The sequence below is a fragment of the Manis pentadactyla genome, chromosome 8 (genome assembly GCF_030020395.1).
Source record: "Manis pentadactyla isolate mManPen7 chromosome 8, mManPen7.hap1, whole genome shotgun sequence".
Classification (NCBI taxonomy): domain Eukaryota; kingdom Metazoa; phylum Chordata; class Mammalia; order Pholidota; family Manidae; genus Manis; species Manis pentadactyla.
The window spans coordinates 28,144,415-28,166,952 of NC_080026.1; the positions used below are offsets into that span (position 1 = coordinate 28,144,415).

Below are 22,538 nucleotides of genomic sequence, written 5' to 3' on the forward strand. Positions count from 1 at the left end.
CTTTCCATTCACCTTCCCTTCTTATGCAATGGGTAATGACTTTGGGGATTGTTTGTTTCTTTCTGCTGAGTCACTAAATATTGCCTCTTTGTCCCCAGGTGCTAGTCAGCATAAAAGTTAAAAGTGCAATTCAGAAAGCATCGTATTTGTGTGTCGAGCGGAGGAAACCATTTCCCTAAAAGAAGCTCAGTTACTCGACTCGCCCTTCCTTCCCGGGAAGGAAGCTTCCAGGGAGCTAAGAGATCAGACCTGCTTCTCCCAGAGAAGTATCCCAGCGCAGTCGCTGCTAATTCCCAGCTGGCTGTTAAATGCGGAGCTTCCCAGGAGCCTGGCTGGCTCAGCCCAATGCAGACGTCTCCCCCTTCTCTCAATACCCAAATCCCTACAGAACCAGCTTGGAGTTACTTTCCCTTCAAGGAGATCGAAATAATTGTGATTTGTGGGGCTCTCAGTTCACGGTGGTATTTTCCTGTTGTGTTAAATGCCTCTTACTAAGTAATACATGTGATTTATGTGGACGACGAAGCGATGTGCGGTGGATTCGGTGATTAATCAGCGAATTCCCATCCGCTGGCACCTCTCGCTGCCCCTCTGCGTGATGTAAGATCAGACGTACCCTGCATTGAAAAGTCAAGACACACGAGCGGCTCGCCGGCGCTCGCACACGCTGTCTCCCCACGCGCGCATCCGTACACCTTCCACATCCTGCTCCGGGCAGGAGAAGGCGGACTGGCTGGGCTCATCGAGCTGAAGAATTTCCAGTGACATTTGTAAATGACGCTGCTGGATTCGGAGCTCCGAGCCGCCGCCGCCGCCGCCGCCGCCGGGCAGAGGGTGCCGCCGAGCAGTCTCCAGCGCAGGCTTCCTTACCGGGCGACCACCATGTCCGAGTTTCTCCTGGCCTTCCTCACTCTCTCGGGATTACTGCCTATCGCCAAGGTGCTGACCGTGGGAGCCGACCGAGGTAAGGAGAACCCCTCCCGCTGTCTTCCCCGCTCTCCCTCGGCTTTCCTGCTGGGCGATGCTTGCACATAAGTGAGTGGGAAACTTATGTCCTTGCGGCCGCGCTCCGCGGGACCGCTTGGCCGCCGTGCGCTGGCCTTGAGGGGGGTGAGCGGTGCGGTGGGGGATTTCTGACCCAGGCGTGGGAGTCCTCGGCTCCCTCCCAGCTTTTTACTTTGGCCGTTTCCCGGTCGTGATTTGGTGCCCTCCCGCCCCCCGGGAGCGTTTGGACTTGACTGCGCGCTTCTGCCCGCGCACCCCAAGGGCTGCAGATGTTGGGAACAGAATTCGCTTTTGCAAGACTCGACCCCCCGCGTTGACTCTCCTCGCGTGGAGCTTTTGCGGGCTTCAGATTCTCCGCGTTACGTGTGTGCTCCTCAACTTAGCTCCTGGGTCAACTTCCTTGCCTGCTGCTCCCCTGGTCTGTGCCGAGGGAGAAAGCGCCGACTCAAGTCTCTTTCGTTTCTGTGGCCCCTTCCTGGGGCAGACTCGGGCGAGATTCTCCTCAACCGCGGCGAGGCTAAGGTTTGCAGGGAGCTTCTGCGCGCAGGCACCTGCTTGTACTTGACTTTTGATTCCAAAGGTCTGTGACACAGCTCATGGTGTCTGGAGATGCTAAGCCATCACTGGCGTTTTGCCCTTGCTTTTTCTCCAAAGAGCTGATGAATGGTAGAAGTTTAAACGGAGTGTGTATAGGGAGCAGAGGAGAGAGGAGGTGGGAATTATAATAAACCTGGATTCTATAAACTTTTGATCTGTAAACCAGGGATCCCTGTGCAAGTTTGATAATCTTTGACAACAGCTGCACGGATGAGAGAAGGGGAAAAATTTTAAAAAGTAGATGACTATTGTGGGTACTGGCATTGGAATGGTTAACTGACTCCAGTAAAATCAGAAGTATCATATACTAGACATAGATTTTATTTATTTATTTTAGCATAACACGAGTTTATATTGACTGATGTATTTCGGCTTTTTGTTTGTTTAATTAGAAAAGAAAGAAATAACAAAGATGGAATAGATACCCAAATCCCAATGCCAAGCAAATAGACAAAATTTTGCACTGGGAGATTTACTGGCTGTGTTTATATGAAGGGAATTATGAATCAACTAAAATTATTGCTTCATTATAGGAAAGAACAGGGGAATGAATTGTAGTGTTTCTTTCCAGCCTGCTGTTGGCAACCAGATTATAGTCTTTATAATGTACTCACACATGTCATTTCCTTAACCAGTAGTGAGACTAATATGAGTTCCTTAAGAAAGTCTGACATATCCTGAGCAGTAATCTTTTAAACATATCATTACCATCTAACCATATAGCTTCTGAACTTGCCTTAACTTGCCTTGAAGTTGGTGTGGAATAGTTGAAAACTATACTGATAAAATGGAAGCACATAGCTCTAACTTGAAATGATGATGTCTTTGATCTGGAACAATCAGCTCTCAACCTTTCTTAGGAAGAGTCTTTGAAGTTGGACCAGAGCAGATGAACAGAATGAAGCCTTTTAGTCCTCTAAGCCAGCAAAATATAATGGCACAGGCAGACTCCTGCTATTGGGCTTTTTCTGATTGAGTTCCCAATCTCCACAAATTTGACCTCATCTAGAGCTAGGTTCTCAGTGCTTTTGTAAAGTGTTCATGAGACATTGCTATAATGACCGGAATGACTATCTGAAGAGAATTTTATGTATAATCAAAAGTTAAACATATAAACTCCCAACTTTCTTCTGAGATAGGAAATAGTAACTAAAAGGATTACGATTTGATGTCAGTTTAGTTCTATCAGGAAAAGGGACATCTAAGATAAAAACAAGGCAACAAAGGATTGTTACTTTCTCCTAAAACTGAAATAGTCAGTTTCAGTAAACTGACATGTCAGTATAAGAAGTATTATATTAGATATAGTACAAGTAAAAATAGTTCTAGGCCAACACTTGGCTACTCATATATGTTTAACACAACTTTCAGAACTGTTAGGAAAGAGCTAAAATTGTCACAGCTAGCTATCAAAAGTGAAAAGGGTGGATCCCTACTGGAAAAAAGGAAATTAAAAAAAGCTCGTTGAAACTTAAAAAAGAAAGTGCTGCTGCATTATGACAAACTACCCTCACTGAAATGCCGAAACAGAAGATATGGGAATATAAACTCAAGAAAGAGGTTAATGAGATTTAGCTTTCTGCATAGCTGACTGCATAGTCAGTCGCCCTTAAAGAATAGAACAGGCATGTGACTTAACACAGGTGTGTTTCATAGTGCAAGAGCTGGATTCATACCAGAAAATGAGGATCACTTTCAGGTTCTCTAAATATGTCTTGGGTAATGGGTAGCTTCTTCAGCTGTGTGGGCTAGATAGCTATGGTTGTATTACCCTCTATCTGTGTTGCTCTTCCCTTTGGAAGTTTATGAATATAAACTTAAATATATTTTTAGACAGAAAAAAGAGTTGAACTTGTAAGCTTGTGTTCAGTTGGTAAACATCCCCTTGTCCTTTAAATTCCCTATTGTTTATTTTCCTACTTTATATTGATTTTGATACAAAATTAAGTTAATGTACGTTAGTTCTTATTAGATGTCATCACATCTGAAAAAGGAAACATCTTTGTGAGTCTTAACAGCAAACCATGGAGGATAAATCATAATAAATCATATTCACTTAGGATCAACCAGTGTGTCACATAACAATGTCATATATCAAAGTATCCTTTGATAAGGATTAAGACTTAAAAGGAAGTTTCTTTTTTTAATTGTCAAGTTTTCTGAAAAGAAAAGGGATTGAGAGACATAAAGCTAGTCTCTTGAATTATTGAGTCTGGTAAGATGTGGAAACATTTGCAAATAATTAAAGTACATGCTATTACATAATTTAAATGTGTATGTCTATAAAACCATCTAAAAATGGACATGATGTATATGTCAAAATTTTAATCTTCTGCCCTTCAAAGCAGAATGAACTGCAGTCCATGTTTTTTTATATTCCATAAATACCATGAAAATTTTGTTTTGAAGAGGTCTCTATAACCTTTGAGATTTCTTCTCTCTCTTTCAAGCTCAAGTTGAAACTGGTAAGAAGGAAGGGAGACAATGGGAAAGCAAAGAAAAATTTCTATGTGTTACACAAGGAAAAAGAATGTGAATTACAGAAAACAAAATATGGGAGGGAAAGAAGAATGGGGAGAGAGTCAAATGATAAATTTGGGAATAGGGTGAATCCAATTCGTGTTTTTTGATGAAATTAAAGTGTCTTTAGACAAAATTTCTTAAATATTTTCCTCTCACTTCATAATAAATGTCTTATGAAAATGTTTGCAGTATAAAAATATTTAAAGAAACTTCCATCATTGGGAGACTGGATATAGTTAAACCTTTAAGAATTGAGAAATGCATGAGAATATTATAGAAAACTTAAATGATAACCATGCTAGAATTATTAAGAAGGAAGTGATTTATTTTTAAGTGCATGTGAAAGAAATCTTAGGAAGGGTGGGGGAATGAGTGATATGGTGAAGAGAGTCTTAAGAATGAGATGACACTTTCTAAAGGCTACTTGTCATTCACAGTGGAGACATGCAGAGAATTTTAGATTGCAAGTATATTGGATCCAGGACATTAGCTTCTTAGAGCTTGCCTTGTCAATTTCTTTTCAAACCTTTTAGGATATACCATAAAGTTAAGCTCCATTTAAAATCACTTGGACTGAACATGAGTTGGTCTTCAACAAGGATTACGATGGTCAGGGATCTCTACATCTTCTTTCCATTCTGTATACTACTATGATCCTTTTTTTTCATGATTTTACTACTACTCTTTACATTGTATATGAAATGTGTATTTCCCTTTCTTAAATTACTTATTACTTCCTGGTTATAGGGATTACATATAATAAAAAGTACCAACCAGGCATATTACTAGATCTATCTTCTGTTTAAACAATTCTTGTACAAAGGAAACACTTGTCTGCATATTAGATAGATGCAGTCACAGAAAGTAGAATTAATACTAAAAGTTAAACATGATTGTACCAACATGATGTCATTAGTTAAATTAACTTCTCATTAAGTGGAATCCACCTGTTATGGATATAACACATATATGTCTCTTTAAGATCGCTGCCTTGGCACAGGCATTTATAAAAACACCACTCTAGCTGAAAATTGGAAGTAGATTTTTTTAATGAGACTTATTTCTCAAAATTTCAGACAATGTGTCCATTTAGGTGATTATTGCCTTCTAGGAAAACAAAAATATGAAATGAAAAAAAATCTTTTAAGAGTTATTTTTCAACTCCCAATGTCCAATATTCAAATGAATGCATTTTCATATTACAAATACTTTGTCATTGTAAAAATATCTGACAGTGGAAGAAATAAATGTCCAAGTTCATTTGCCTTTGAAATGCCTGTAATTATGCACCTAATGGTTATTTGAAACCATGTTTCTAGTAGATGGAATGCTAAGGAAAGTTAACGCCAAGGTTGAGTACTCTTATAAGTTTATCAGAATATATATAGCACCAAACTTAATTCTGAGTAGTTTGAAAACTTTTCTTATATCTCCTGAAAAAAACATCTGATTCCCCATATTTAAGAATAATGGCAAAAAACTACCTCTGCTGCATGGAGTATGAAAATAACAAGGTATTTTTAGTGTGTGTGTGGTGTGTGTGTGTGTGTGTGTGATGTGGAAGTGAGGGCAAAATTAATCAACCAAATAGAAAGGTTTGTGACATTTTTTATGCTCTTTACATTGTAATATACATTGTTATTATGCAAATTTATATGAGAACCCATTAATAGAGACATAGGAATTGAATTGCAACATAACAATCACAGATCTAACAGTCTGCAGGTCTTGGGGACATTCTCAGTTGTTTCATTTGAGAAGGAGATACTTAGAGCATGTTAGCAACTTGAAAAAAAGTTCTGTCATTTAAACATTAAATAGGGAAGCATGAACATATCTCCAAAACTAATTTGAGTTTTTAAAAAGATACTTTTGGACTAATTGACATTTGTGCCGGTGAGTCTATTTACCTTACTTGCTTTTGAAAAGTATTGTGCTTGCAGTAATATTTAGTCTCTGTTGTCGCTATTCTCTGCTGTCCTCTTTGAATAAAATGTTGATTTCTCTAAGTACTTCTGAACCTTCTGTATTATAGAAAGGGAAATGAAGGCTTCAGAACTTTTTGCAGCACATTGGAATAAGTAAGCTTAGACCTCAAAATGTGTTTGTTTTTTCTATTAGAAGGTTTTCTGCTGTAAGCTGCCTTCACAATTTTAGATCTATATTTTCTCCTCATAAATGATTTGGTGGACTCCCTTTTTCCCCCTGCCTTAACTACAAGGCCATGTTAGAAAATATGTATAAATTATTGCATTGTTCTGAATTCAGTGATATCAAAATACACTTTCTCTTTTTGTCTCTTCATCCTATTGATTGAGGCTATCTTTATACAAATCCAATTATTCCTGACTAAACTAATTGGTGAAACTGACTAGTAACTAAGTGGGAATCTAACTATTAAGATAGTAGCCAGTCAGATCTGATAAAACAGTAAGACTGATCTTGTATAAAAATCCTAAAGTTGAATTTGATGGAAACACATCAATAACAACATATTTCCCTGAAAGACTTAGGCATAATACTTGCCATCTACACTTTATAGAGTAAATCACATGCACCTTTGCCATTGTGCCTATTGTTAACAGATAAATTAAATATGGTTGGTAGGAGTTACATATTTATATCATGGGATAGCATAAGCATTTAAAACACTACTAGAAAATATGAATGAACAGATGTTCTGAATTCATTTGTGCTCAAATATCCCTTTATTGAAAGTAGAAATGTTCCTTATCAGCTTTATTAAGTGAATTTATTTTTCTATTTGGTAACCTATTTTTAAAAATTAAAATACATTCTGAAATGTTATTTCAAAGTCAAGACTTTTTCTCAATACAGGATCTATAGTGGAAATTATGGCAGTGATAAAATAAACTTCAAGATTCAGTGTGCTTTTAAATGTGACTATAATAACTTTCTCATGTGATCACAGTAGTTTAGTTTCATCTACAATTGGATGCCCAATTATAGGTAAGAAAAATGCAATAGCATGGTTAAATAAATGGGTTCATTCTTTTGTTGCTGATTTCCCAGCAGGTCAGTTTCTTGAAGTACCAGTGAGTGGTACAAAAGGCCAATGCTAAAGTTGGTAAAGATTGTGCTATTTATATTGTTCAATAATTCTGCCATGCATGTTTGTTGAGTGATGATGTATTGCCTACATTTTGAATTTCTCAAATATCTCATTGTCAAAGCTGTCTTTACCCATAAGAACAATGAAAAGTAATTTCTATGAATATATTCCTACCATAGAGTCATCTGTGTAATCTTACAGTGATAAGATATAAGCGTGAGTATAGTCATGTATATATGAAAGTTTCCATTTGCAGATGAATAATATAACTATGTCCTTTACAGAAATGAGTTGAGAAAGTACCTTTTCAGATGAGATTCCTTCTAACTTTGTTAAGTAGGAGAAAAAAGAAGAAAAAAAAGAAACCTTCTTGAAGAAGCTAGAGCGTGTTGTCTTGCTCAGATACCGGCATTACATTTTATCTCACAATGTATTCTTATGAACAGTCAGACATCTCTCCCCGAGTTGCATGCGCCTCATTGTCCTGGCTGGCTTAGCCTTCAGACCAAAGACAGGTATTGTTGAAACACGACCTCATTTTAGTAGAAAGAATAACGTTTCTTCTTTAGGTAAGATCAAGGTTCCACAGACTGTCCCTTGTTTTATTCTTACAATCAATAGGACATGCCTTCCTAACTTTTCCACCTTGCATTGACATCCTTCAAGACGTCCAAGACAGCTTAACTTTAGAAATACGAATACATAATTCCTTAAGAATTTTTCTACCGCTGAGTTTTTCTTTAATGACAGTTTGTCATCTTAGCCCTTTCTTCTAAAAATGAGAAAATAGGTCTAAAAATGGGGACGGAGCAGAGAGAAGAAGAGACTCAAAATTTGATCATGGTTGTTTGCTCTGAGTGTTCCTAGGGCATTTTAAGATATTCGTGAAAAAGAAGACTAGGTATGTGGCAGATAACAGAAATGGCTTTAAAATGACCTGTTTTCTTTAGAAATTAAGATGAATAAGGGGAAAAGGGAAAAAGATGCTGAGAGAAAACATTGACAAGAAGAATTTATTGAAGCTTCAGTCCACACATACCAAGTAACAGGCAATTAGGAGCCTCAGGCTTTTACTAAACTATAAATTCTAGAGATTTAAAAAAGATTTGGTTTAAGATTGCCTAAAATTTCTGAAGTTGTTAGTAGTATATTTTATTGGCATGAACATGTTAAAATAGCAGGTATGCCTTATTAAAATATCCTACTTTATTCAACTCTATTAATTTTTAAGGCATTTCTTACAATTAAGCTCCTGAAAGTTCAGTGATAATGATGGCAGCTCAGGGTGAGATTTTTTTCCTTCCTGGGTGAAAATAGTATAGATTGTGCCTACTGGGTGCCCATATTTCTGAGATTTCTATTTAAAGAAATAACTAAGATTTATAGATAGAATCACTGATTTGGAATTCAGGGCCTTTTGCTGAGTCTTTGTATTGTCTTTCTTCTAACAAAAAGGCTAGCAGTTTACCAGCATCACACTGATGGGTATAATCCTAGAGGCATGCAAATATTATTTGGTGCAAAAGATGGTACCTGACTCCAAATTTATTAACATTAAAAATAGATCAAATTTAGAACTTTAACATTCTGTGTCTCTCCCTCTTTGAATATAGTTCTTTCCCCCGTGAGGATGTTTTTTCCTGTTTTCACTTGCTAATGATATTGTCAAATATCTTGAAATTAAATCCTGATAATTTCAGAACCCAAATCTTAGGGCTTTTTCCATTTGCCTTGCTGTTCTCATTGCTGAGAGGGCATAAGGTTTTGAAGGGCATGAGGATTTTGTTCTGTGTGAATTGTAATCTGGGTGCCTGTGAAAACACCACCAGACTTTTATGGAAAACTGCTCCATCCAACTCCTAAAAGAGAGACATAACAGTGTCCCTAACACCTTCCATGAGCATGAGGAAGATACTACAAGTGAAAACATAGCATGTCATGTATTGTTACATAAATATTCATTATTTTATTAATTATCCCATTAACTTAATATAAATTACTAATAACAAATGAAATCCCTTACCTTTTCAGGACACTAATTTTTTTCAGTTTTTTTTTTCCTAGTGAAATCATATGATCCCTGGAGCAACCCATGAGAGTGGTGGTCATTCATTTATTTATCCACTCCCTCCACAGAGTTGAGTAAACACATGCCGGGCACTGTTCTGTGGGGTGGGAATGAGGTAGGTGAGCAAGTTAGAAAATATAACTGGTCTGGTGGGGTTTACACTTTAGTGCAGGAAGAGGGGGTAATAAGCAAACAAACAATGAATACTTTGTGCTAAGAAGAAACAACAATGACGTAACGTAACTAAGAGACGTGCTCTGGTGGCTGGTGGTTGTACCCACAGAGGCCTTTTTGAGAAGGATGACATCTCTGTTAACACACAAGTGATGAGAGGGAAGAAACTTTGAGTAGTTCTGAGGGAGAAGCTTTCCATGCAAAAGGAAAGTCAAAAATTCAGGATTTTAGGGAAAGAACAAAGATGTGTGTGTTTAGGAGAAAGGAGGAGTGGGGAGTGGCATATTTATGATGAAGTCAGAATAGTCAGACAAGACCATGCAGATCAAGGCGAGGGGTTTGGGTTTTGTTCTGATTACAAGAGGCAGCACTTGGATGTTTAATAAGAGGTGACATGCAACAATTATATAAGAGATGATGCTTATTGCTGGATGAAGGAGGAGGAGAAGGGACACAGTGATCCAGTGAAGGGGTTGTCGCAATTGTCCTGGAGAGAGAGATTGATGGCTTACATGAGGGACTAGCAGTGCAAATGAGGATAAGGTAGAGGAGTGACTCACATTTTTATTTAGGAAAAATTTCTATAACAGTGAGTGCAGCACCATGCAATATATTAGGGGAGGATAAGGCATGAAATTAAGCCTTGAATTATTATCTTTGGATGTAAGGGTTTAATGTTCTAGGTTATTTAAAAATGAGTACATTCCTTTTTGCAGCACCTTTTTCTGATTTGTTTGAAACACATGTCACAATGTAAGGCACAATATTGCTTGCTTTCTTATTATCTTTTCCCTTTTATTTCAAAATTATTAATAACATCTTTATTACCCCATGTTTACCCATACTAACACGTCTGCAGAATGTAATTGTAGAGTCTGACTTACAATATTCTTTGAAGGCTTAGTTAAAGTAATACATATATCAACATTTTAAGCATTGGTAAATGTGGCAGCAATTATTTTTCTCTTATTTTTACCAATCTAAACCAGTATAACAGCAAAAAAGGGAGGAGCATTGGCCTATGTGAAGTCTCATTTGTGCATTTATTTTTTCTTGAGGAAAATTGTCACTGTTTTCAAGAAAGAACTCCTTTTCATTGTCCCCAAATCCTTTTTGTCCCCAAATCCTTGATGTGACTGAGAAGAATTTGTGTTGATAGTCAAGTTTCCACCTATAAATAGTTGATTAAAGGGAAAACATTGTAAGAGAGCTGCTAGTGGCTAACTTAACTCATTACCCTAGAAATTCTATGAGAAAACTGTAGAGAGGAAAAGGGCAATGACAGCAAGCGGTGAACAACCTCGTGTGTTAGCGTTATGGCTAAAGTGGAATTCCTTTTGGTCAGCCAGAGCCTTTGGATTATTCCGTAATTATCCACACGTTCACTGAATAGATGTCATCGTTACTATGTACCAGTCGGTGGGATTTATTGACTAGAAGAAAAAAACAACTAAAGAACAAAAATCAGAACAAGCAACAGAACACTCCTACAACAACTGTACAATCTTGAATTTCCAGGGACAGGATGCTCATGGCTAGAAAACAAGCCCATTTTGAGTCTGTGGATTTCTTTGGAAGCTAAAAAGGAAGGAAAGAATGCAAAGAGGAGAAAGAGGAAGGAGAGAGGTTTTATAAAAATGAAGGTAAAAGAAAAATATCAGAGCCCAGAGGGGTCTGTAAGAAAAAAGAAAGGAAAACAGTGTTTGAAGAAAATACTGTTAATATTAAGTTGATTGAGTTACTTGAGGTCCTAAGTCATTGGGAGATTGTCCTAGGATTTTGAACCATTGATTTTTTTTTCATTGCTCTTTTTCTCTTTTCACTCACTCTCTTTCCTGTTACTGACCTTGAGAAAACGTCGGTTTTAAAACTTTATATTCTAATCTTCCTTCCAAAGTACAAGATTTGCTCCTAAAATACTCTCACTCAGTTTCTTTTTCAGTTATACAGGCCATCTAGTGCCCAAAAAGGCAACTTGGAGTAATCGACCCTTTTAGACACTATTTACTTTGTACTGCTAGCAGCAGCATTATGGAAGAAATATTTCACCTTATCCAGAGAAATTACCTTTGAAAAGCTGCATGACCATTACAAGTAATGTTTTAAAAAATAGCCTCCTTTCTTAGTTTTCAAACTTGGTATGTCCTGAGATTTAAGAAGGGAAGACATATATACTGAACAGATATTAGGTTGAAATAAAAAGAGACTCAAAGTTCAGACATTGAAATTTTAGAAATGCTTAAATAAGAAAGACATTGAAGCAAAAGATCTTAACCAATTTATTTGTTGCACAAAGAGCTTACATGTAGGTTAGGTAGACATTCATGAGGTGCATGTGCAGAAATCTAATTTGTGTGTGATTCTAAGTTTGGTCTATTTTTCATTCACAGTGTCAAAAGCCCCTTAAATAATTTGGCTCCAAAATTTCAGCGCTAAGATCACCATTATGCCTAGACATAAATATGAAATAAAAACCAAATTTTTATTAAATTTTAGAGTGACTGAACCAAATGAAATTTGAGGCTGGAAGATTTTGCATTAATATTTAACTTGGGACTCACTGTAAATTTGTTTGCTGTGTACTTTAGCGGAGGGGGTGCCAAAAAGTTTGAAAATAAATTAATCTGAATAATTGAAAACAGCAGGTGGGGAAAGGGTTACTTGTATATTTGTGAGCACCAGGCATGATTTATGCTCCATGACTAGAACTCTGCTCACATCACAGAGAGGTCTGCTGAAGGATTTTTTTTTCTTTCATAAGGAAAGTACTATGGGAAAAGGTTCAAAATGAAAATAAGGGGCCTATTTATATTTTAGGTAAAGCAAAAAATAATTACGGACTACATTCTCATAGTAAAAGGTACTTGGGAAGGAAATGTTGTGGCCCCTTGGAATAGACTTAAACCCGCTATAAAGAGCCAAGGAAAATAAACAAAGCTTATTCAGATAACAGTTAAGCTGATGAGACACCTGAAAACTCTAGCAATAGCAAGAAAATCACTTAAGTCAAAAATAAACTTTCAGGGATTGAAGCTACTTGAGTTCACCAAGATTTAGAGATGAATGCCAAAGAGGATTAGTAAAACTCTGTGCAATACCGCCATAATATCTCTATTGCCATGTTTCAAACCCATGCTTGAGAGTCACTATGTAAGTGAGAGTTGAGCTCACTATACAATAAGAATAATAACCTTTCCTTAAAAAGCAGGAAATCAAATAAAGGAACCTGAAGTAGGAATCCTACCCATTTCCTTCCCTTATGGAGGCAAGAGAAAATGATGGGTAACATTTCTTCTATAGTTACACAGAGGGAAAGAGGTTAGCTGTGGCTTCTGAGATCCTAGACTCAGGAAAGGCTGCTTAGATTTCTTTGCTCATCATGTTAAATAAAGGTACTCAGACATAATTGAATGACCTTTATGAATGAAAGGGCAAAATATAGGGCAAGTTTTGCAAACACAAATGCCTTCAGCATGCAGGCTGGTCAGAAGCTGCCCTGGGTGACATGCAAATTAGAGAATACTCACATTGTAGGGACAGCTAATATTCAACTGGAGCAGATTGCAGCCTTGTGTGAATGTAGGTAGAGGGTTGCCAGACCTTTAGATCATTCACAAGAAGCCTGGAGTTTGGATTTTTATGCACAATGCCCTAAGGTTTAAATCCTACCCATCAAGATAAAAAATAAAACACATACAAAAGAACCAAAGAGATAATATTCTGGGTGTCAAAAACACAAGTTGATGGTCTTAGCAGGCAGGCTGACTGCCTGTGACCCATCACAGCAGGCATCAACAGAAGGTGCACCTGGGTCACAGTGGACAGACATTTTACGTGGTGCATTGTAGACAGAAGGTGGCCCTAGAGAGCTGTGCGTAGTGCCTCGAAATTTGGAGTGCATTATGGCTGCAGGTCATGACTTTGGGAAGAGGATACCAAAGGTGAGTTTTTCAACAGTTTCCTGCATTTCTGCTTCCACAATTTTTCTCCCCCATGAGACATAAAGGCAGAACCTGGAGAGAGAATGTGGGTAAAGAGACAATTTTTATGACCCAGCAGAGTTAATTTTATTAGACCCTACTGTGACTTGGGGCAGAAACACACCACCAAAAGTCATCTGAGAGACAAAGTTCTCTTAATCATGGTGAGGAAATGCTATGCAGTTGATTTCAGTCAGCCTCAGCCCTGAAGGGACCTCATGCAAAATACTCTCTGTGTGATAAGTACATGGCAAAAACAACATTGTGGTGTCACACAGATCATTATTGAAATGTGGGAGGCACAAAAAGAAAAGACCGAAAGAGAGGAGAAAAATAGAGTGGAGTGAAGATGGCAGAGATGGGATCCTGGTGAGCAGATGTTTCTCCTGCTGCGGCACATGGGGTACCACATTTAAGTTTGCTTTTCGTCTTCTCTTTCCTTGGAAATTTGTGACTTCACGAGAGCCACCTGTGCTCTATTACCATGCTTTGCCTTCAGATTTCATACCTGTGTTCACATATGAATTAGTATATACAAACGGACTACTTAAAATGAGTGTTTTTTTTCCAAAATATTTTTTAAAGACTTTTTTATTTTGAAATCATTTTAGACTTATAGGAAATGTTTACAGCTAGAGAATTCCCATACACCCTTCACTCAGCTTCTCCTAAAGTTGAAGTGTGGTATGACTATAATAACTACAATTATTGAAAGAAAAAGTTAACATTGGTGCTATGAACATTATTAACTCTAGACTTTATCTGAAATTTACTAGTTTGTGCACTAATGACCTGCTTCCTTTCCAGTATCCAACCCAGAATTCAATCTTGTGTTAAGTTGCCTTATCTCCTTAGACCTCCAGTCTGTGACAGTCTCTCTTGATTTTGGTTTACTTTCATCTGTTAGGCTCATTTGAAAATTCTAATCAGTTATTTTATGGAATGCCCACAATTTGGATTTGTCTGATATTTTCTCATGGTTATTTATGTTTGACAAGAATGTCACACAAGAAATATGCCCTCCTCAGTGTATAACATGAAAGGATATACATGTCAATGTGCCCTATTATTAGTGATGTTAACATTGATTACTTTCTTGTGTAAGAAAGAGCTGTCCTTTATTTGTTTATATCAGTATAGACTCATAATTTCTTTTATTATTTGTTCTATAATCTAATATATCACTAGTTTATTTTCTTGCTCAGATTGCTCCACTTTTGGCCATTGGGAGCTCTTTCAGATCGGCTGCTCTTCCCTTTTGACATACCCCATCCAATTTTTGAGTGCTTTCTCAGTTTTTAACAGTCATATCATTGAGGCTTACCCTGTAATTTCACTGTTTCTGCCCTGGAGTCAATCAGTATTCCAAGGCATTTCATAGGCTTTTGGAACTTCCAAGACTTTTAACTGTATATACTCTAAGTGTTAAAAGATTATCTTAATGGTGATAAACAATTACAAGAATAATTCTTTTATTAATATTTTTAATGTTACAAAAGAAACAATTTTGCTTGGAACCTTAATTTTACTACAGTAATCACTGCAACAATTGATTACCTGCTGACTAAAATTCTGAATTACTGTGATTATGGGTAGTTATGCTTTTTAAAGCATCCAAAATTTCACTGTCTCCGGTTTCTAAAAAAAAGATACATTTTATAAAGTCAGTTAATATATGGATTGGTCTTTTCTAAGGAAACCTGTATTATGTACTTAAAAAAAAATGGGCATCTATGCCCTCAAGGAGTTAATGGTTTAATTTCTATAAGCCTTATGACATAATCCATTAAGTCATATAAGGGGTAATTGCAAAGGGTTAGATGATATCTGGCAGATGAGGCTGTGGGCTCTAGTGAGTCTGCATTTTGTCTTTTGGCTGAGCCATAAACAGAAAAGTATATGCCAGAGATAATGACTGGATTTGATCTTTTGGACAAATCTTGATTGATTGGTAGTTGTCCACACTGCTGTATTCAAAGAGATTCCATAGCTGAGTCTGGGTTCTTTAATAAAGGGCAAAGTGATTAGTTGGTGATGTTTCCAATGATCAAGTCAGAAGATATATAGGAGTGTTAGCATCTGGCCTACAAACTTACCATTTCTGGTTAGTGAACGCACTAAGAGTCTCCAGTAATTGTCATTATAAGCAATAGTTCCTGCCCATGGTCAGAATTTCCAATAAAGCAGTGGGTGAAATCCCAGCTAATGAGACAAGCATAGGTTTGTATAAAAACAAGTGTCTAGAATTTTCTCGGAAGGTCTAGAGTCTCCACTCTTCAATGTACACACTGTTATCTCCTTGCTTTTTTAGTACCCCCATTAACACTGTATTCCGGGGGTGGTTTTTTTTTTGTTTTAATCTTTCTGGTGGTTGATTAGTTCTTATTCTCATGATCATTTCCAGCTCCTAACTTGGAAGCTGCAATTTTTTTCTCAATGTGGAATCCTCCCCAACCTGCTAAAAGAGCCAAACACAACCTTACTCTCCGAGGACTCTGATTTCTTGTAGGTGGTTTTAATGGTGTATTGTTTAAAAAGATATACATGCGAGATTACTGATCTGACCATCAGTTTAGCTTCCGACGATAGCTCTAGTAAGGTAGTGAAAAACAGAGCTAGCTGAAAAGCAATGCAACGCCCATATTGAATTTTTAACAACTTAATGCATTTTAGGAAATGATCCATCTGAAAGGCATTATGGCTTGCTGAGAAAAGCTGTACACTGGGAACCGGGAGAAGTGGGCTCACTTCCCAGCTCTGCATCTGACTCACTCTTTGTCCTTGGGCAAGTCACTTAGCCTCTTTCTGTGTCTACTTCCTGCCTGGTAAAATAAGGAGAATAATGCATAAAGACTCCCACCTCACCGAGATGTGTCGAGGCTGCATTCCGTTATCACTGAAGGGTTCTTTCTTCCCCCTGCTGGCAAGTGACAAACTTATTTTTATTAGCATCTAGTTTGATTTAATTTTGCAGTAAAAGCATGGAGCTACTACTAACTTCAAAGATTTTTTACTCCTTTAATTTACACTAGAGTTTTACTGCAGTACATATTGCTTCCTGTTAATGCACTCGTTGCTAGGCGGAGGAACTTATGGATCCTGTGTGTACAAAAGTATCTGTTGCCTCGATCTCCTTGAGTACCAACTATGGAGTCTTGTACTGAGCGCTGCACGGCCCATTAGAAGAGTCCTGGGAAGAAGAGGCTTGCACATAAGAAATAATGAGAAGATGTTACCCAGCAATATTTATTCAAAACTGCTATTGTTAGATTAGAGTTACACAATGAGGAAATCAATACAGGCTGGAAAATCGCAGAGCAATGTTACAGAGTAGATTATACAAATGCTTCTTATCCTGTGATATCTTCCTGGATTCCTCCAGCAAAAATTATCATTTTCTTCATTTTCCACCCTTCCCTTTGACTTTTCTGTCTCATTTTGCATTTCTCCAGCTTTCCCTAAATATCTTTTGTAGTTTTTTAATCTTTTGTTTTTCCTTTTAAATAATAGGTAAACATAGAACATAATTTATTTTTGAAATTGTGTGTCTTAATTCTTTCATATTGAACAGTACCCTGTGCATTATTTTTGTGAGGGCCTTTTAAAATGATTCTGCCAATTGTAGAATAGTCCATATTCTAAATTTGTCTTATTTCTTTATTATTTCATCTGTCTTGGTCCTGTATCACCAATATTTCCTCCAAATTGGGTATTAGATCTACAGGCTTAGCTGGATTTAAATTGAACATTTCTGGACAGAACACTTCCTAGGTGATGTCAGGTATTTGTATACGTAATAGAATAATGCAGATGTTAAGAGAGATGGAAGGCTCACTGATGTTTAGTGCCTTACAGCTGTGCTTTGCTACCATACTCAGCAGCAACGTGGTGTATTATTGTGCAAGAAAAGACTCTGCACTTAGTAGCTACATTATTTTTCATCAACTACTTTATTTCTGCAAGTCTGTTTCCTTCTATATGAAATGGGGATAGTGATACCTACTGTAAAGTCTTAAGGTTTTGAGGAAATATCAGTGAAGTGCCCTAGTGGTCATAGTAGGCATTCAATTTATGAAAGTTTACTATTATTAGCAGTGGTAGTAATGGTTGGTTTTGTAGTAGTAATCTGTCATGTAGTCCTGTATGGTGAAAATATTTAAGACTAGCTTTCATTCTATAAACAGAAAGCAATACTGTTTATCCCTGAGTACCCATGATAACAAATGGATGTTTCCTATTTCTTTGTGTGGTTGGTTGTTCTAATATACTCCCTTGTGGTGTGATGTACATGGAAGACACCACTCTTAAATCCTTTCCAGAATGAAGTAGGTTATATCATCCAGTAAATAAAGTTAAAATATTATCCATGGACAAAAGGCTTTCTAAAGACTCTAGGGGTTCTTTGCTCCAAGATCACGAGTATTTTCTACCACTCTAATATAAGGACAGAAATGTACACACCAGACCCAAAGAGCTAAACTTGAGTTGTTCCCAGTAACTTAAGAAACACTATTATGGTTGAGGTTAAGAGGTTCAGTTTTGAAGTTAGTAAGTTTGGATTCCAATCTGAGCCGTATCACTTATTAGCTGTGTAACATTGGCCACAATACATAATCTCTCTGAATCTCTGAATATTTATTTGCAAAAAAGCTCTAAGTGAATATTGTAAGTGTAAAATAGAGATAACAAACCCCCAACTCAAAATCACTGCTTAACATGTGCTAGATTTATTATAGTTGTATTACTTTATATGTACATTTATGGCCTAAAGTGGGCAGTTAATAAGTCTTAGAAACCAGTGAAGTTACAGGACAGACCAGCACTGCTGCAGTCTCCAAAGGGTCTGGGCACAGCAGTGGTAGAGGGGAGTGTCATCTGTCTCTTTCTCTGCTCACCAACTTTTGTGCCTTAGTTTAGGGTTACATTTGCCCAGAGGGAGTTCCTTTTTGTAAATAGCACAAAGGGGCCATGTACGTGCAGAGAGACCTGCAGGTAAAAAGTCATCAAAAATCAAGGAAACTGAGTTACAATAAGTGGTTCTGTAGTTCAGTATGTTAGTATGGGTTGAACTCTTGAGGAGTAAGACATATAGATGTTCTTTTTAATGCAGTGAATCCAAGGTGGGCTTTTTAAAGTTAACTCTTAAACAAATCATCCAAAAATCTCTAAATATAATTAATGAACTACTTTATAATAAAAGGTACTTGTTGAGGAATATATCTCAATATAGATTCTCATACTCTTTCCTAAGGTTAGTCACTCAAGATTTATTTTTTTCCCAAATAGTTTAAAATGACATTTTGACTACATCAGAACAGAAATTTTCTCCCACAACTTACTAGCATATTGGTGCTTCAAATTGTGAGTTTGCATTCATGCTGAGGATCCTATGGGTGGGGGTGGCGGTCACTGCTTTCTTGAACCTGAAATTAGAAAAAATAAATTGTTGGCTATCTAACATACTTTTCTGATCTTGAGGTGTTCCTAAACATGGTATTTTTTGACTATTGAATAAAAACGTTATTTTTACTCATATAAGGCTTTTGCATTTGTCTTAAGAAATAAACAGGTAGGGGAGGAAGAACACGTGTTATTTCTTTGATGCTCCACAGGTCCGAAACTTGAAAAATATCAACTTTTTTTTTTCGGGAAGAGAGATGTGATTGTATAATGCCAAGTAAATGTTCAATGCTTCTAAGTGGTAAATTTACATAAAGCATAGTTTGCTTTCTCATCAGAGTCTGTGTTCTAAAGATTTTCTGTCAGAAAACCAGAATGAAGACTAAAATCGAGGCTTGGTTTTGTATCTTTTAATACTGCCTATATTATCCCATACAGCTTTTGAATGTTAGCACTTTTTTTTATAGCACTTTTGAATGTTGACATTGTACTTCACTGATGCTATTACTTTTCCCTTCAGGTAAGGGGACAGTATGGAATGCCTGGTGAATATAACATTTTCCTTCTCAGGAGGCAGAGCTAGTCTTTACATAAAATAATCTTAAAATTCAAGATTATATTTTTCATTATTTTATTCTTTTTAAAACCAAAATTGTACTTTTGCTTTCCTGCAAAGCAACAAAAATACGTACTTCTAGGCAAAAAATGTCCAATGTTAATCCTGGTCTTCCTTTACTACAGGGACATGATTTATTAGAGTGAAACAAGAGTTCAAAATGCCTTGTATCAGATAAAGATAAAGAGATCAGATATATATGTATAGCTTACTGATATTTTAGTTTATATGTACTCTCAAAATTACTTTTTGAAAATGGAAGATGCCCTCTGCAAGTGAGCTTTAGTTAGAGCTGGAGCCCAGAAGTGCTGTCAGGGCTGTCCAAGTTACACTGTTTTAATATTGCAATCATATGGTCTATATGGTGAGTTCAAGCCTAGTTCCAATATTGTAGAAATAGGAAAGACAGACATTATAACATTCCTAGGGTGTTAAAGTGAGCTAGCATCATAACCACCAACTGGAAGCAGGGCTTTGGGGAGCCAGCAGGCAGCCATGCTGATCCCGCAAAATGGATGTGTGGTCACGGATCTCATTAAGCAATAACAATCTTTGGGAAATGGTTGTTCCCACCCAAAGTCCACTCTAAATGTACTCTTTCCAGTCCACTGAGGTTCATGCTGCTTTTCAGGTCATGATGCTCTTTTCTGAGTCTCTCTCTAACCTGATTTCTGTGTGTAACAGAAGAATCCTGTCACGTAAAGATTCAGATGTTTGTCTCTCAAAACAATTGAAAACAAAACCACGGCTATAGGCTCACTAGGGAAGTTCTTCCGTGAACATAGTGTATGTGATAAATTGTCCTGAGATAATGAGACACCCACCACTTGAAATATTCAGTTGGCTTCACCTGGAGTCAGTTGGGGGAAATAGGCAAATAATCAGATCCCAATGACCTTGGAGAATAAATTCCACAAGCCAGTCATAGCCAAAGACTGGAACCAAAGATGTAGACACCAGAGCCAGATCTGTGGAGCAATGTGGGTATCCATAAGGTGCTTTTGTTCCTTTACAAAAGGAATAATTCTTCCTGTTATTCTCTCTCTACATAAAATAATCAGAAGTGATTGGAAGTTGATATAAAAACGAATTGATGATAAAGGGGGCATTTGAAAAAGAAAAAACAAATTCCCCAACAACTTGGTAGTCAATGAAAAAGTGTTGACTGTCCAAGAGTCTTCATTTGGCTTTGTCAGTTTTAGTTCTTTTATCATTTTCTCCTTGAGATTTTCATAAAACTCATGTTTCAAATGAAAACAATTATAGGAAATTAGAACAATGGTGCCGTGAAATAATTATTAAACTAGCAAGGACACCAAAAATGTGAATTCTATTTTCATTTATTGATGGCTTTTTTTAATCTTTGCCCATAAAAGGGACACAGTAGTTAATGGTACTGTCAATCCATGCTTTAATGAATTTATTTATTTTTTGATTATGAACATCTATTGGTAAATTATTTGCAAATTATGCTCTTAGCAGAGAATACAAAAAAAAGACTGACAATATTACCTTTTTTCTTTTAAGCTGGACTTAAATCTAGGATTGCTCTTTCATGTGGAATTCAAAATGAAGAATAGCTTACTTGAGAAAAATAATTTAGGATAATGATAGAGGCTCTAATATTATGGGAAAAAAATTCACTTCAGAGAATATGTCCACTTTATTGCTTATGGAGAATTCTACTGTAGGTTAATTTTTATATTTGTACCATCTTGAACCTTGTATATTAAAAAAAAGTGAACTGATATTTAATTTTCAGAAAAACAATGTATTAGAAACATCTTTGGAGTCATTAAGCAATATTTATAGCCTTAAGTACTTAGCATATAAGATTCTTGTCTAAAAAATAGAATGAAACAAATTATTTAGGAACAAGACCTAACATAATTTTTTATTAAAAAGGTATGTATTTATTTAGTGATTATGTATGTATCTTTATATTGGCCTGATTGGTATAATTTTATTATAGTTCAGAAAATATAATGAAATAAAAAGTAAATTTTTATATTGTTAATTGTACCAAATTTCTTTTTTCTTTCCTTCTCATGTTCACACAGAATTTAACAACTATACTGAAATTATTCATAAAAAGACAGTTCTTTATGTTTTAGGACAGGCATCTATTTTATTTAAGGTGAAAAATATATAACAGTTTAAATTTGAATTTTTACAGTAGTTTCAGAATATATTTATTTATGCCCACATGTATTTGTTATATTCACTGTTTTATATGAGAGCTAACCTATATACGTGATCAACTTTTAAACAAGTACAATACAAATATAGCTGCTTGTAATAAATAGATATTGAACCTAGTGTAATTTTTGCCTTTTAAAAATACTTTATTCCTACCAAATTGTTCAAGGTCATCATTATGACTGCTGGTTGTTATACTCTAGAATTTATCTCAGCATCATATAAGGGATCCAGTATTTGAGAGTGAGATGCAAAGAGGTGACAGGCTGGTTGCACTGGTCAATGGCATATTCCAAGTGACAAAAATAAAATGTCTTCAAGCCTGGTATATTTTGTCTTTACGGCTTAAAAGTTACATTGGAATGTGGATTAGCCCTGAAGCCAAAGATTTAGGTTTGTATCCCAGCTCCAGATTCTGCTATTTCCTAGCAGAGTAACAGTGAACAAGTCCCTTTATTTCCATGAATCTGAGCTTTTGTAGCTGTAAAATGTAACTAATGATAACTTATTATATGGAATTTTTTAAAGAACTGAGTAAGAAAAAAATGAAAGCACTTTACAAATTCTACATTTGATAGAATTTAAACTTAATTATCCCACAATAGTAATAATGAAAGTCAATTCACTTTTGTGATTTTAATGTGAACAATTTTGGCATCTTTATTTCTTTTGTTTTAATTATTTTCTTAACTTGTATGGATAGCAGGAAAACACAGCTTAATAACAATTTATTATTTCAAGGATATTTATTGTGTATATGCTAAATAGGATTGGGCTTTGGACAGAAGTATGAATGACACAGTAATGAAAAACCATAATATGTGTGTTAGAAAGAAAAAAAAATCAGGCTAAAGTGTTCAACCTGTGTGGCAACCAGTTTCAGAGGGGTTGTAAAAATGTGTA

General features: G+C 36.4%; 1 protein-coding gene across 1 annotated transcript in view; it reads left to right on the forward strand.

Moving 5' to 3' along the window:
* The first annotated feature begins 327 nt into the window (after positions 1-327).
* LRP1B (LDL receptor related protein 1B) overlaps positions 328-22,538 on the forward strand; it is a 1,911,502-nt gene continuing 1,889,291 nt past the window's right edge. The window contains exon 1 of the mRNA XM_057505633.1: positions 328-964. Coding sequence (XP_057361616.1) covers positions 775-964 — 190 coding nt within the window. The 5' untranslated portion in view covers positions 328-774. The remainder of the gene's footprint in view (positions 965-22,538) is intronic.